This window comes from Clinocottus analis, unplaced genomic scaffold (assembly GCF_023055335.1).
Source record: "Clinocottus analis isolate CAN_PGR_092001 unplaced genomic scaffold, fCliAna1.0.p SCAF_4, whole genome shotgun sequence".
Classification (NCBI taxonomy): Eukaryota; Metazoa; Chordata; class Actinopteri; order Perciformes; family Cottidae; genus Clinocottus; species Clinocottus analis.
In genome coordinates, this window is record NW_027176153.1 from 17,121,511 (window position 1) to 17,138,194 (window position 16,684).

Below are 16,684 nucleotides of genomic sequence, written 5' to 3' on the forward strand. Positions count from 1 at the left end.
CATTCCGTAGAGCAAATTCATATTCTACACGTTGCAATGATGGTGAAAAGAAAGTAATATGGCTTATATTGTAGTTTATTGCAGAAGTTTTATCTTTGCGTAATGCAAATGCTCCACAGGAAGTTTACATACATCGTAAAGAACATTTAAGTGCATACAATAATTGGCAATATTATGGAAAGTGTGCATATATAGATCTTAAAGGTGATTTCAAGAACACAATTTCGACTTTAATTCATTTTTTTTGTGATTATTTAGGAATAATGTGAAGTATCTGCAGTCCTGGTGCAAGTGAAGTTCGTTTACTTTTGTACACGTTACCTTTCAACCTTGAATAAAAACTGATATAATTTGCCTTTTTATATGCTCCGACTTGTTTGTCTTTAGTTTTTGTTTATATTGGCCAAATACGTTCTCTTTAGAGAGTATAGTTGTGTGTTGAGTTCACACACATCGACAGCGCGTGTCATCGGCGTTTTAACACATTTTCTAATTTGTGAAAATGTTGAAAACTGCACATTAAGTGGCGTACAAATATTGGGCTGTAGCTCAAGCGTCGAGATGTAGGAAGATATCATTGAAGAAGATGATTTTGATACAGATATAAATTTTCAGAGGATTTTTTTCCAGTTTGCCCAATGCTTCCGAATGTAAATGATGTGACCTTCAAGAATCATAATATTGTCTTGATGTTTTCATTAATTCATAATGACTTATCTCATTTAACTTAAACAAGTTCAGCCTGAAAGACCTTTTTATTTAAAAACTCATTTATAGAAATACATCTTTGTGGAACTATATATATATATATATATATATATATATATATATATATATATATATATATATATATATATATATATATATATATTCCCACAAATGTTTCCTCAAAACATTTAAAATGTACTTTTTTTGGCTTCGGTTGAGCCTGCATAGTCTGAAATATACAGAAAGTCTGAAGCGCTTCATTCTGTGACGGAAGAAGTGAGATGATTAATGATGAACGTGTGTGTCTTTTGTTTTGCTGTCTGGACGGAAGAAGCGACCGCCTCTCTTAACTTGAACTTGGACTTCCAACAAGACCGTCTGACTGGGTGTTTATTTTCTCTGCTTTCTGGCCGGTTTACCAACCAGACGACAGGACAAAACGAAAATAAGAATAAAGTCCTGCGGGTCTTATTGGCCACATTACAACTATTCTAAACGCATTCTGATCTAGGACACGCTAAGGCCCACAATATCACGAGACATTACTTGTGTTGATTAATATTATCATGAATGAATATATCTTAACAGAGTAGCTTCTGTCATTGTAGAATAAAACATTGTGTCAGTCAGTCATGCTCATTTAGTGACCGTGCGTCACAGATGCGTATCATCTCATGGCACCACGCATTTCCAACAGTCTGTTGTGTCTTAATTGTATTTTTTTTAAATTCGTATATTTATTTATCTAATTGCTGTTTTTTTTTGTTTTATCCACAAATGTTAAAGCTTGAATGCTCGACATTACACAATGTTGTATTGTAGTACTTGACTTTATCACAGTTCACTTTTTTTTGTTTTTTTTTTCACAAAAAGTCTGAAAACTACACGTTGCGTTGCAAAAATGACGAATAAAGATATATTCCCCTCATATTTGGTAAAAAAAATCTTGCGCACTGAACCACGAACATTTTAATAACGGTGTGATACGCTCACCACATCACGCTGCTTTAACGCCTATATTGTGTAAACTGTGGCCTGACTCGGTGGTCTGCCCGCCGGACTCTGTCCTCTGGGCGGCTCCGCTTGGCCTGCTTTATTTAGCGGTGCAGCCACAGCCATCTTCTCCATCTACCTGGTTACACGAATCAAATCAGGTAAATTAGCACCTAAACTGTGGTGTATGTCGTCTTATGCACGCTTGATTTTCCGTCAGCCCACAACAAATCTACGTAGACTATTATAGTATCAGTGGTAAATAAAAAGATGGATTTACCTCGTCGTGATTAGCATACAGAAACAATCCACCGACGTGAACAGAAATCTAATCAATTTCAGAAAAGCCAATTCTGTTTTGAAGGCTTCTGCTTTATAGACGCTGCACTGTAGGTCTGTGTCAAGTCCGTGTCACATGTAGAGAAGGTGTTGGTTTGTAAAGTGACTGTAGGGGGCGGGTGGGGGGGACTACTCCCCCACAGCTCTGCATGGACTAAACTCCACTCGTGTGTGTTCTATTCACTGTAATGTCGTTTTACTAATAAGATGCCCAATGACAGCAATTCACCTCGTTGTAATACATCTTTTTGTTTAGTTTTTACTTGAAGGCCAGTTTGTGTCGTTACAAGCCAAGTTGTCTGTATATGCAGCGAGATCCGGTGACACATCAGTCATGGAATGCGTGAATCTTGGTGCGAGCTGAAATATTCCCCGCATAGCGGTTGTTCCTACATGTCTGTCTCTCTTAGTGTACAGACAATTTATACGTTTGTCACGCACATGCAGTGCACTAGTATTTTCTTGACCATTGCTTCCTGCCCTAGCTGCTGGCACAGATGTTTAGGGGTCCTGGCTCGTACTATTATGAACGTTTTTGATAGTAAATGAAAGCCATGTTTGAACGGGGGAACGGATTGAGATGCTGTTTTAGTTTTGTAGGAAGGTTTTCATACAGTGCACTGCTCTGCTCATCTTCCAGTCCGCTGAACAACTTCCCACTGCCTTTAACACACAAACGCGCCAATGGATATACACAGTGGCAACATAAAGCAATATGATTTGCTAAAAGGAAGCGAACATTTGCAATTTTATTGGAAAATGATGGATTAACATAACCGTTAATGCACAATATATGCAAGGCGCCAGACCAGGAGCTCGTGAGACACACATGCATCAAATGAGCATCAGTCTTTTTTTGCTATGAGACTTGTGTTTGCACTGCAGTCCATTTTTTCTCCCATTCAAACAGTTAAGACACCTAGTTGGGTCCAACGTTTATTTCAATGAGTTTGACGTCTTAAATCATCATTTTGAAAATGCTCTCGGACTATTGGCCTTTTCTGTTTGGTTATTTGGGTTGACTTTGCCCACTCTTTACTAAATGTACCACTTGTTTTACCTTTTCACATTTCAAATGTTTGTTTTTTGTAATCTCAATGCTACGTCTGAAGCTGGCTGAAAACTCGTAAACATAAACGCAACCCTATTTCAGTATGCATGGCGCAGACTCTACCTGCAAGCTGTCAACACATTCTTGGATCGCCACCTCGCCTCTTCAAAGACTTTTTATCCCCAGGGATTTGCAGCATTCTCAAGACCGGTGAGATAATGTTTGACTTGGAATAGTATTGTTTTTTTTGGGCTTTTAACCTATTGATACAGATATGGAAGACACACACAGTCGTATTGATGGAGGGATTGCTGCAAACACGTGGCCAAATAGGTTTCCCTTAAACCAGGGCAAATGAAAACAGACTATTGATAATTTGAAATGATAATTTCACTAGTTTCCATTAGAGTTTTTGAAGTTATGTGATTGGTGGATGTATGATACTCAGTAACATTTTACTGCAGGATCTTGATATTCACAAACTGTATGTATATTCTACGTAGATGTGATCCATTGGCTCAGTCACGTGCACGTGCAGTCAGTTTCTGCATGGGAGCAGAAGCCGCAGGTAGGCAGCGTTGGTATGGGGATGGATGCTCTCCCCTCCCCCACAAACATCCGCATCAGTCGGTCTGACGGACTGTCTGGAAGGACATGATGTCTGGTTGTCAAGATATTTACAGCAGCACATTATGGTTGCTTGTCAAGATATTGATAGTCCTTTCAATTAACAGTTCCTGAAATAAGTGAAATTGCAGTAGAAAAGAATACCTGGCGGATTGTTTTCAAGAAAAAAAAAACATGGAAAGTAACAACAAGCAAACAGGGAAATGGATGATAGCCAACATTTGTGAAAAGAAGACTATTTGAAGTGAAGATCCACTATAAACTATACAGAGTAAAAACCAGACACCACCTTGACGTTTTAAACAAGTCCATTTAACTGACACTGCAGCATATTGCTTTTCAATATTTTTCATATTGCATTGTTGAGTGATAGCAAATGTTTTTTTCAATGATGCATAATTACAGTTTCAGCATTTTACCTTACGATATTGGAATTTGGTTTAATTTGGAGAATTTGCTTAAATAATACTGAGCCTGCACGACTATACTATATTTGTCCTTTCGCCTGTTACTAGTTGCAGATCGAGTGGAATTGTTATACAATCAATGGTGACTAAATTAAAATCAAAGTAATTAATTCGGTTTCAATAGCAATTCATGATTTAAAGACACAGGCGATATTATCTGTCGCATAACGTTTAGGGTAGATTATTGGCGAGAAAATATAAACGTTCATATTAATTAGCTGTCTTAAATAGTCCGAAATCTGCAAATTGTATTAAGTATTATATTGGTATGTAACTTATGAGCTACAATTACATTTAAAACAGACATGCAATGGTAAACTTAAGTAATTCTCGTGGTTTAAGAATCCACCTGTCTACAACCTGCTCACTGTTTTGGAAAGATAGTAAAAACACAAGTTGTTACTTCAATTATGATATCTGATAGAATTAATTGCAAATATGTGTTTTGCATGTTGTGTATTAAACACGCTAAAGCTTGATCGCTGGCATGGTGGTTTATGGGCCGCTGTGTCCTTGTGCAGTGCACATTTTGTGTGCTGTAAATGCGCCATGCGGTTCAACATTAATTATTACGGTAATAATTTATTTTGCCTAAAATATGAATTTGTAATAATTGGATTACTTCTTTTAAAAGGTTAACATACTTTATGAATTATGTAGTGCTTTCAATATATTTTTACGCTTTTACTTTCAGTTTTTTTTAATTTATTTAAATGATTAATCTGAGAATATCATACACTGTTTTAATCTTTCAGCCTCCTTTTTGGAAAGCACATAATGCAGACTCGGTGTGTGAATCTGGGTTATTGCAACATAAAGTAACTTCATACATTTATAGACTTTTCTTCTAAAATGAAAAGCTTCAACTGTCCGGAGAACGTGCCGCCTGTTTGACTAACGCTGCAACAACCGTGTGTCCCACCGAGGAAAATATTTACAATAACCTCCAAATATTTGTGTGTAATGTCAAATTTAGGCTGCGAGAGAACCAAATGAACCGATCTGAAAATATCTTTCATTAACTAATGAGAGCGTAATTTTCTGAACTCTGAGCTTCCATTTAAAAGTTAGTTTAGAGGGAACCGGATCCCTGCAGCCAAAAGCTGTCAAATTCCTGATCCTAGAAAAACAAAAAAAACAAAACCACCACGAGGGATTATTTGGAGCTCTCTCTCTCTCTCTCTTCACACACAGCAGATATTTTAGAGTAAGGGTCTCTAAATAACAGCTAGTTTGCATGCATACTCTAGTGTGAAGTTCATTCTTGTCTGTCTAGACTCTGATTACGACCCTGTTTGTCTGCGTTTTTTTACCTTGACCTTGGACTTCCGTGCAGCTGCCGTTTGGATGAGCCTTTCGTAGTTGTAATTTCCTTGAGACAAAAGAACTATAGTCTCTGTCCGAGGAAGGACAGAGGTCTAGCTTCCTCACTATACATAAACTCAATGGTCTGATTATTCCCAAGGCAACTTAGCAGTGCAAAATGTTGGTAAACTAGGTCCCCTTCCTAGGGCAGCTCGTAGCTTGCTTTATGAGTGACTCATGGGTTAGGCATCACAAAAAAGTATTTTATGGACACTTAGTGTGCCTATCCCATCAGTAATATTTGAGCCTAAAAAATACACTCACTTTTCAAATATTTATATGTATTATCGAAGAGGAATATGTAATCTCAACTGTTGTGATCATGTGGCGATGGTGACCAGATTAACTAAATTGCGTTTGGGATTTAGACGCACGCGTTAGCCTGTGGCCAGTTGTTGCAAGTAAAATAGTTGCGGAAGAATTCAGGGGAAAATAGGGCCGCATTTCATTGAATAAGGGTTGTATACAAAGTCCTGAAAGCGGCCCATTGTTATTACTGCCTTGAAGTGTCAGCATCCACTTGTAGGCTATATTATGAATGACACAAACATCACATGTAGTCGTATAATGGTAATTAAAGTGGTCACGTTATGGATGAAAAATATTTTAGACTTAATAGAGTACACTGCGACAGAACATATCTTCACCCCAAACTGGCTGCTTACGCTAAAGGCGGCGATGATTCAACGTGGGTGACTTGTGCAATTATATTTTCAAAAGAGAGACTCACTAAGTAGCATATGAAAGGTAATTTGCAATGACGGCATCTTACCTGCAATAGCGTTTACTTGGTCCTGTGGCTGCAATGGCACTCATTCAACTTGCCAATACTAAAACTGCTGTTCCAAAACAAACGCACCCTGAAGGCACTAAATATATATTGTTTAAACCTTGATTCATAACAAAATAAACACATCATGCAACAGTTATGATCTGATGTGCTCCAGTATATCAACCTCTAAAAGGCAACATTAGTAGTAAACATAATTATTAAACTCTGCTGCAATGTCCACAACTAGTCTCTCAGCATGTTGTGAGGGGACCCAGTGCAGTTGTATTCGGGTTTAAAGGAAAATTGTCCTTCAAAAGAGCAGCCTTGATAAGAGGATGAAGACACAATTGATCCGATAGCCCTGTGTTTGTTAATGTATAATACTTTAAACATTAAATTGACTGCAGACGAGATTGAATAATTTTCTATTTATTATGATTACAATGAATAATTAAAGTAAAACATCAGCCGGAACACAGCGTTCGCCAAGTGAAACAACGTGTGTGCACCAACATGCCACGTGAAATATTATGTTAAAAGATTTAATCAAAAGTACCTTTATTTAATATTTTCCATGTATTGTGACATATATCATATGCTCTCATATTCTCTGGCAGTCTTCGAAATCGGCCAAATTTCATAGGTTATTTCCATTTGCGCCAATCTTGAAAGTATCCAAACTCCCCTTTAAGGCGGTGGCTCTCAGTGATTTAAACCAATGATAGGACTCTGTATTCTGCAGGAAAAACCTGTGACATGCGAGGCAGTGGGTCTTTAAAGGGCTGCTCTGCCCCTCTCTCAAGCCCGATCTCGTAGGACTTGTTAGCATATCACGTGCCAGATTCTTAATGAAGTGGACACACGAGGGTCTCGTGTGCGCATGCGCGTGGTGTAAAATGTAGTTGGAAATGAGGTGTCCGTCTTGGAGTAGTCGACTTTTAAAAAGCATCGGCAGCCCCTGATATGACGACTTCGCTGGTTCTGCATCCACGCTGGGCGGACACCTTGATGTACGTTTATGAAAAAAGCCCGAATGAAAACAACCAGAATAAAAGCCAGACAATGGAGGGACTGAGCGGTAATTGCCCTGCGACCCACTGCCGGGACCTGATGTCGCACCCCGCGCTGGGACGACACTCTGGCAGCATAGCGACCCACCAGGGCTCCGTCTACTCGGATATTTCCTCTCCGGACACCGGCCGGCAGTGTCCCGCTCCTCAAACATCATCCAGTGCATCTTTGAGCTACGGTTATCCTTTTGGAAACCCATATTACGGCTGCAGATTGTCTCACTCGCACAACGTGAACTTGCAGCAGAAGCCTTGCTCGTACCACCCCGCAGAGAAATATGCCGAGCCCAGCACTGCGCTGCCCGCGGAAGAACTGTCGACCAGGGCGAAGGAGTTTGCCTTCTACCCGAGTTTCGCCAGTTCATATCAGGCTGTCCCTGGATATCTCGACATGTCGGTGGTGCCCAGTATCAGTGCCCATCCCGAACCGAGGCACGACGCCTTGATCCCCATGGAAGGCTACCAGCACTGGGCTCTCTCCAATGGCTGGGATGGGCAGGTGTACTGCTCCAAAGAGCAAACGCAGTCCACTCATCTCTGGAAATCACCTTTTCCAGGTATGTGGGAATTGTTAGATACAAATTTTAAAAAATGCGTTCTCCAGGCTATAATTCCTAATTTAGCAGCTTGTAGGCTTTTAATACACGTGTCATTGCATTAAGAAATGTATTTTCATATAGTGGGCTATTTTTACTTTGATAATTTGTTATTGTTTAGTCTACACACATTTAGTCTTAAAGTGCCATTAGCAACTTACCAAGAAGTCCAGAAAAACAAAATGTGCTGAATAAACATAACTGTCAACCTTATCATATGTGCTTTATGGGCTCTGTTAGCATAGCCAAGCATTCTCCAGTTTGACATGAAGAAAATCATCATGCATTTTCCTAGATGTGTGCATAAAAATTTGAATTGGGAGTTCAATGGGATTTTAATTTGCATGGCCCTTAGTACACATTGAGAATGGGAACATTTGCTTTCGACAGTGTTTTTTTCCCTTCCTGGAGGAAGTGATATGATGAATATAGTTTCAGTTACGAATAGAAAGGAGCACCAATTCACACCTTTGCTCCCTGTTTGGCAATATAGTGACTTAGCTACAACGTTTGGATGATCCCAATTAATCTTAGCGCCCTGCGATGTGTCCACATGAGTCTCCTGCACATTCTAGGGTTGATTGGACCAACATTTTAGTTACAGACTTCAGCATTTCACAAATGATTCACAACTACAGGTCTTTTGTCATTGTATAATCGAAGCTCGTCTTTTGCTTTACTTATTGCCATACATGCAAGATATCTGATCATGGACACAGGGGCCGCCAATATGCACTTTACAGTGTGTTTACTGGCTGCTTCTTTTACCACAAGGGTTTAGTATCCATGTGAAATAAGTATTTAAAATACAGATGGGAACGTCTTCAGACCCCGACTGGATCTCTTACACAACATATACCTCCCTTTATATTGAAAATACTAAAGGAGCAAGCCACGCAAGCACGGGCACGTAGTCAAATGCGCGCGCACACATGCACAAAAACACAAGAGCGCGCTGTCGTTGTCTTTCTGTCTCGCGTCACGGACATGCCATACACACAAACAAACGCACACACTCAGTCTTGCCAAACTAGTTTGATTTTAAGAATGTAAAAGTGAACTCCACTCAGATATCCTCAATTTACTTATGGCAAAATATTTAAAGATTAACTATATTTGACTATCCCTTTGCCGAAATATAAAACTGCCATATATATCGTATACACAACTGTGTAGAAATATACACAACCCCTAACTGTACAATTACATGGGTGTGAAAAGCTTCATGTCTCACAGCTTGCCACTATTTCTCAAGGTAATGCCATACGTGTCCTGTCATGTTTCTCATGGGCTCCTTTCACTCAGGTCGTGGCGAAAAGGTGTAATCCCAAATCTTATTTTACCTGAACAAGTCAGGTAGCCGCTGCCAAAAAAGAATGAGTTAAGTGAAGAACATGTCTTGTTTTCAGGAAAAATCTAAAGTTTCAAATGAATTAACTTTCACCTAAATTACGTGCCACATGTGTGACGTTGTGATTGCAAAACTTAACGTTTTCAATGGCTATCTCTCTAGTGGTCAGAGGAGGATTTATTTGTGTCTCCAAATTGTGATTTATATTTTGTAACCAGGCTCTGGCCGACGTATTGCAGCCACATTGAGACTTAATGCAGTTTATAGGCCTACCAAGAAGTTAATTTAAACGCATACAAGAGATTTATCCAAGATACTAAAAAGGTGTGTTGCTTGGTTTAGTAGATAGTCAATCACAAGATCACAAGATTAGGTATCAACATGCAGTCTGATGGAAAACAAATTGATCTCTTGACATTGAAGACGAAGCTAAAGTGTAATGGCTGAAGGCAGGTAGTAACTAATAATTTACTGAAACAAAGGATAACCCAACACTGTGTTGCGTTCAATGCCAGGTGCTACACCTGAGAACCCCCCGCCCCCCTCCCACCCTTCCCTCCTCCACACACACACACACACACACACACACACACACACACACACACACACACACACACACACACACACACACACACACACACACACACACACACAGCAAGAGCGTTGATAATCATATTAATATAAACACAGTTTGCTTCAGAGACAGTCTTGACAACTGGTTTCGAAGTGAAACATTGCGGTGTTTTTGCGCATATAGTCTAATATTTCCCTGCCATGTCTTTTTTTTCTTCTTCCTACAGATGTTGTGCCATTGCAGCCTGAGGTCAGCAGTTACCGACGTGGGCGTAAAAAACGTGTCCCTTACACAAAGCTCCAGCTGAAGGAGCTGGAGAAAGAGTATGCAGCCAGCAAGTTCATCACCAAAGACAAGAGAAGGCGCATCTCGGCCGGCACCAACCTCTCAGAGCGCCAAGTCACCATCTGGTTCCAGAACCGACGAGTCAAGGAGAAGAAATTTGTCTGTAAATCCAAGAGCAATCACATGCACACCACTTGATGAGACCAGCAACCTCCTTGAAACTGCAACTCATAACTTCCAAACACATCATGCCATTTATTTACCTCTTGCATCGAAAACCGTGGCTGAAGAACACTTTGGCAATGTTTTTTCCTTTATTTAACCTCCATCTCCATCGACCACGCCACCACATGCCCTGTTTTCAAGTTGGAGATAATGCTCTAAAAACTGTGAAAATATTGAGAATTCACTTCACATTTGTTTTATGATTGTACATATATAAATATATAATATTTAAAACGGTATCTGTATTTCAAAGACAAGTATTGTGTGTCTGTCTTTTCTTTTCTTGTTTCAAGCCAAATCGCAAAAGGACTGATTTCAATGACTTAGATCCAAACCGAGGAAACTTGTTTGATGCCATTTTAAAAAAGGTAATCGCCACATGGACATCATTTGTGGCCTAATGACGTTGACCTTGAGACTTCTTCCACAAAAAGCTCAAAAAGAGGACTTTCGAAAAAGACATTTTTTTCTATATTTTTTTTTTTAAATATTCCTTCTGAATAACAAAAGCTATATTCCTGTGTGGGAAATGTTCTCTTGCGCCAGGGGTAAAACAAGACGAAGCCCCAGGTTGGTAATCTGTATAGTGCAATGCATTTTTATTTAATTCATATTATCTACTATGGCGGAACTGTAAACTGGAATATCCCAAGACCTGTATGTTTTCCTTTGGCAGTGAAGGATTCTGTCATGCAACTGGAATGATTGTAAACCATTAAAAATCAGTGAGTATTACACATACATGCACAATCGTTTTATTTTATTTTCGTCTTTGTTAGTGTAGCATTGCAGCTGATAACACGCCTTGTACGAAGCCTGTAATTTCTACTTTGGTGCAGTATGTGAACTGTATTGTGGTGTTGAATTACGTACCGGTAACGTGTTTCATAAATAAATGATTATGAAAATGCTTAAATATTTTAGTCACTACTTGCAGTGTTTCCTCCCGTTTCAATTTTCACATGGTGTCATTAACCAGCAGAAGCTCTACCCGCTGTTGTCTTTCCTCCTCGTGTTGGATCCATACCATCAGCAGCGGATGCGCGCGTGAGGATCTGATGTTCCGGAGTGCTTGATTAAGACTTATTGGGCATCCTGAAGTCTTGTTATTGGCATTAGGAGATAATGCAGTAATTGTTGTTTGGTGAGCAGCAAGACGCGTTTTCGCTCACTGAAAACTACTATGTGATATCATATGATGTTTGAACCCATTTCTGTTCCAGAAATAAATGTTGTATTATTAAAACTTGAGCTTTCAATTGTATCGGTTGAGAAAAACATATTTGTGGGTGAGATGAATCAGATATGTCTAAATGAACCAAGCCCTCCAGCTCCAAACGCATTTATCAAAGTGAATATTCTAAGTGTTTTATTTGTTATTAGGCAGAAGTACAATTTCAGAATAGGAAACTGACCCAAACTGTATCATCGGCACCTTTCACAGAATTGTACTGAGTGATCGCAGCATATTATTTCATATTCCACAGGTACACATAGTTCTTGTTGGTCTCTGGAAGAGTTCAAGCAGGTTTCTTTCCCTATCACCGTCCGGTGGATTGAACCATGTTGTGTTTTATAGTAAGATATGAAGAAGACGTGCATACATTAAAACCTTCAAACCATTTGCTTGGTTAAATGTACTTTTACAACACATGCATACCGTTTTGCAGCCCCGCGAGTAAGTATATTTTATTATGACTTGCTATAACACTGTTTCAATGTAAATTGGTAAGTTTAGCGAATAACTTAAGGATGAATTGGTTTCCGTCACATGGATTCCTTATTTATTTAATCTAAACACGTATTATGGATACTTATGCACGTGCACAGGCTTAGTGCTAATATCAGTCCGAAGTTGCTTTGCATATTTATAGTTGTATTTATGGATTATATATTTATTTAGAGATGTACGTATGAATGCAGAATATATATATATATATATATATATATATATATATATATATATATATATATATATATATATATATATATATATATATATATATATATTCTCAATAAATAAATATATACACACACACACAGTACATATATCTGCCACATAACATGTCTCAAACTAAATAGTTTGCATGTGCTATGAGATAAAATAACTTAGTAAGTCAGGCTATTTCAGATATGAAAGTTGAGAAAGTCGCAAACTAACATTAAAACATGTTTGGTCTGAATATAATAAACATTCACGGTGGTTTACTTTACGGTACTTTAAAGTACTCTATCTCAAGTCTGTAATTTCAGTGTTGAATCTAAATAAAAAATAATGGTAGAATCGTTCACGTTTGACGTAATAATGACTTTGGTCAAAATAATTTACTTCTGAGCCCTAAATAGTTTCCCCGGTGTGTCTGATGTTGAAACTATTGCAGAAAACATGATGTCGACATGCTCGTGTTTTAGTATTTTACTTTCTCCATATAGGCGTGTCCTTGGCCGGCCTGGTCACTTTTTCCAGTCCTTCAGGTATTTTGAGTTTGTTGATTACAATCCAAGCCGTCAGACTTTAACTTTTGTTTGTCTGCCTCCTGGATTTTCAATCCTTGTGGAAAGTTCTGGGTCTCCTGATTTACCCTTGACCATGACTATGCCGTCACTTTGACCTTGACATCGTAGCAGATTGTGAATAATAAATAGGGGGCTGGACACCAATGCCGGCGGTTTGTTTGTAGGCAAACAAGGTGTTGTTTCCCTGTCTAGACAGCCGGGCTTAATGGCATGCCATAAATACATAAAAAGGGGAAGTGTAGCGATATCCTCTGACCTGCATTTCTGACCATCTCTCTGCGCTTTGCATTAACATTTGGGGTCTGCTTCCTTTGTGTTTTGCTGAAGTCCTATTGCTCTGGCCCGAGTGCTCTGGAACCACCAATGGTTTCATGCAGTCTTCACGACGTGTGTATTATTGACCAGGCAGGACAGGTAGGACTTTTGACGTCTCACACCAACACCAGTAACCCGCAGCAAGCAGCCATACTGTCTCCACAGCGAGAGGAAACGATAATACGACGTCGCCCACACTATAACGATTAAAGGTACGACCGTTTTCTTCCTTTATGCAGCAGGCTACGTGGACTTTGTTTTATGACAATTTAACTCACAAAAGTTGCGCATTGAACAGTCAAAATTAACTTCCACAGACATGAAGAATATATGATTTGTACTTCATTTGTCATATTAGTATTTTTCTTGTCAAAGTAATGTGCATGATAAAGTTGAGACCTCGTTTATTATATTTATTTTAACTCACCATTTTACAACATTATAGCCGTAATTATAATTGTGTCAAACTTATATAGCAATATATTTAATATCTGCCACTAAAAATGCCCCAAACTAAATAGTTTCACAAAACTTGCACAATATAGTTTGTTTTGGTGTAATTCAAACGGCACATTTTTCTTTGAATATTTTATTTTTATTTAAAGTGCATTTCTAAATAATACATGTCATAGTGGATCAATTTAGAAATACACCAACTGTTTGAAATAGTTTGTTCAACAATTGTAGAAGAACATCTGGAATTATGTTCTTTCAGCCGATACAGTTTCTATGTTTGTACTTATCACTAAAATAAGGAAGTAGCCTACAAACCGGGATTAACACCTAATATGGCAAAGACCCAGTTAAACTCACTTAACCAGGCATAATCATTTCATATTGTAATGGTGTAGACAAAACTAAAATATTTTAACCCTCATCAGATTGATTTTACCTTGAAAACATACAATGTATTTAAAAAAAGTTGCTTTGCTTTTGGTTGTGTGTGTGCTTGGATGTGTGTGTGTGTGTGTGTGTGTGTGCGTGCGTGCGCGTGCGTGCGTGTGTGTGTGTTTCCGAGGCTTCAAAGCTGCAGGCCGCTTTCAACAGGACATGAGACAGGGGGCTGATAACCTCTGGTGGTGACCAGAGGAAAATATCAGGAAGTGCTGCAACTGTCTCAAATGTAATGATATTTAAGTTCAATTAATTTGTTGTTTTATTGCCATTACTCATTTGGTTTAATGTTGTTTTGGTCTGTTTTTTTGTACAATATTTACCAAATTTGGATTTGACAATTCATATTATTTTGATGCAAAAGTTTTTCTAACTTTTAATGTTCAAGGCCTCCTTGCAACAAATCGAGAAGTTACATCTGGATCCACGGTGGTTTTAATATTTGTACGCTGTTACCTTTTGGTATTGTTTACTTTTACATTCATGCAGTGAATGCCTTGCGTTGTGTTTTGATCCTGTTGGAATATATCTCATAGTGTGGAAATTACATATCGAAGCAGTATAAAAAAGAAAAGAGAAGGATTTTGACGTTTAGGTTTCTTTTATTTATGTTGAGCCTTATTTATTTTTCCTTGGATGTCTTCACTATGATATATGGCGATAAGAATATATTGTTTGCATTTGACCGCAGTCTTGTTTGACAGTCACATGATGTGTTGAAACGTTTTCAAACCGATATCCCTGCTGACATGTGCTGTGTTTGGTTTGAAAATGCATAGTTTGTTGATCCATAATGCAGTTATAGTGGATGAGCGTTTGATTTTTCCTGATTACAGAACACACACACACACACACACACACACACACACACACACACACACACACACACACACACACACACACACACACACACAAACACACACACACAATTAAACAGAAAATCTAATAAAACTATGAAAGAAATTGAATATTTGAGCAAATTTCTTCCTATCTATATAATTATGACTTAGTACAAAATGACCGTCAAGTTCAAACATGACGCAATGGCTTTATTATAAATGCTAGTTTGCTTTGTTTAATTATTATGTCCGTACATAGGAATTATACATATTTAATTGATATGTATTACATTTTATTCAAGATTCTGAAAAAGGAATTTTAAAAAATGCAGATGGATATGGGCCATCATCAACAAATATATGAAAGTAATATACATATTTTTTTCTATGGCATCCACCTGAAATACCGTCTGTTGCAAACAAACCTTAAAGATCAGCCAAACATTTCAACTTAAACGTTACACTTTGGGTTCTTAAGGTTTCCCTCGGTGGTGCGTTTCCCTTGAAGGAAGCTTTAAAACGGTTGCACGGCTATAACTGTGGCAACCTGCCTGCAGAGAATCAAAGAGAGCAAAGGGAAGAAAAGCCCTTTGTTTAGGCTATTGCCCTGTCTGGACAGGCCCTGAGGATTCCAGGAGGGTCATTTCAATATGGAGCAGACACAGTGTACTAGACAGTGACCTTGACAGTCCCATGTTCGGTTTACCAAGTTGCTCTTTAACAGCTCCTTTTCGTTCTTCTAAATGAAAGCACAAGGCCTATATAGCTCACGGTCACGTATATGACATCACCGCGAGCTGAGCTACAGATGCACCGAACAGACCATCAGTTGTTTGAATGTGAAATTCGGATTTGTGGGAGCACTGGATCGGAGGCGTGGAGAGACGCAACACATGGCCTCTTTCTCCGAGGTAAAGTGTCCATTTAAGCCTATACACGTTGCTCACTTACTGGATGACCATCCGGGCCATTTTGTTGCCAACGTCACACTGCAATGTTTCGCGTTTGGGGATACCACGACACCCCATTGCCTCCACAAGATATGATATTGAATTGTAGTGCTGCATTACGAGGCTCACTAACTAGATGCAAGGCTGTGTGCAGTGATGGCTGAGCCAATGAGTCCAGGGGACGGGGAAGGAACCGCAACGGATTCCTGTGAGCTTCTCCAGTTCACACATTTGATATTTGTCTTTCTATTTAAGGACAGAGCGAGGCCTGGTGCCTTTGGGTTAGACAGGATACATGTCACAGGTGACGGATACAGCGATCAAATATCGGCTGACTGGCAAAGCAATGTTTAAATGTATGCTCTCACATAACACTTCATTGGCAAATGTGTAGCACGCAAGCAGCGCCAGTCAGCACGCACGTGCAAGCTGGCCTTTTTGTTAACACCAAACTCAAAATATTTATTATGAATTCATTAGATATTTTTTAATTATTATTAATATTTTTTTACTGTTTTGACTCTTATCGATCATTTTATTTCTAGAGGACTGCGTGAAGGGAAATGATGGGTTACTTTTTAAAGGAGCAGAGCGACTTGGAATACATTCACATTATGTTTATGGCTCGGGCTGTCAGTCCTCACTTTAAGCTGCCACATCCTAAAATGCGGTGTATTCCATTTTATTGATTGCAATGTCTACTTTAATTCTTTTAAATTGAGTATTTGAGTTCAATACCAAGTTCA

At 38.7% G+C, this 16,684-nt stretch overlaps 1 protein-coding gene across 2 annotated transcripts in view; it reads left to right on the forward strand.

Moving 5' to 3' along the window:
- Positions 1–11,163, forward strand: part of hoxc13a (homeobox C13a) — a 48,068-nt gene extending 36,905 nt beyond the window's left edge. Inside the window, exons 1-2 of one of the 2 annotated variants that reach the window (XM_068598307.1) lie at positions 7,286–7,949; positions 10,140–11,163. In XM_068598307.1, the coding sequence (XP_068454408.1) occupies positions 7,286–7,949; positions 10,140–10,396 (921 nt within the window). In that variant the 3' untranslated portion in view covers positions 10,397–11,163. Of the gene's footprint in view, positions 1–7,285; positions 7,950–10,139 lie in introns of those variants that run through there. The other variant, XR_011079675.1, reaches the window with a different exon arrangement.
- The last annotated feature ends 5,521 nt before the right edge of the window (positions 11,164–16,684 follow it).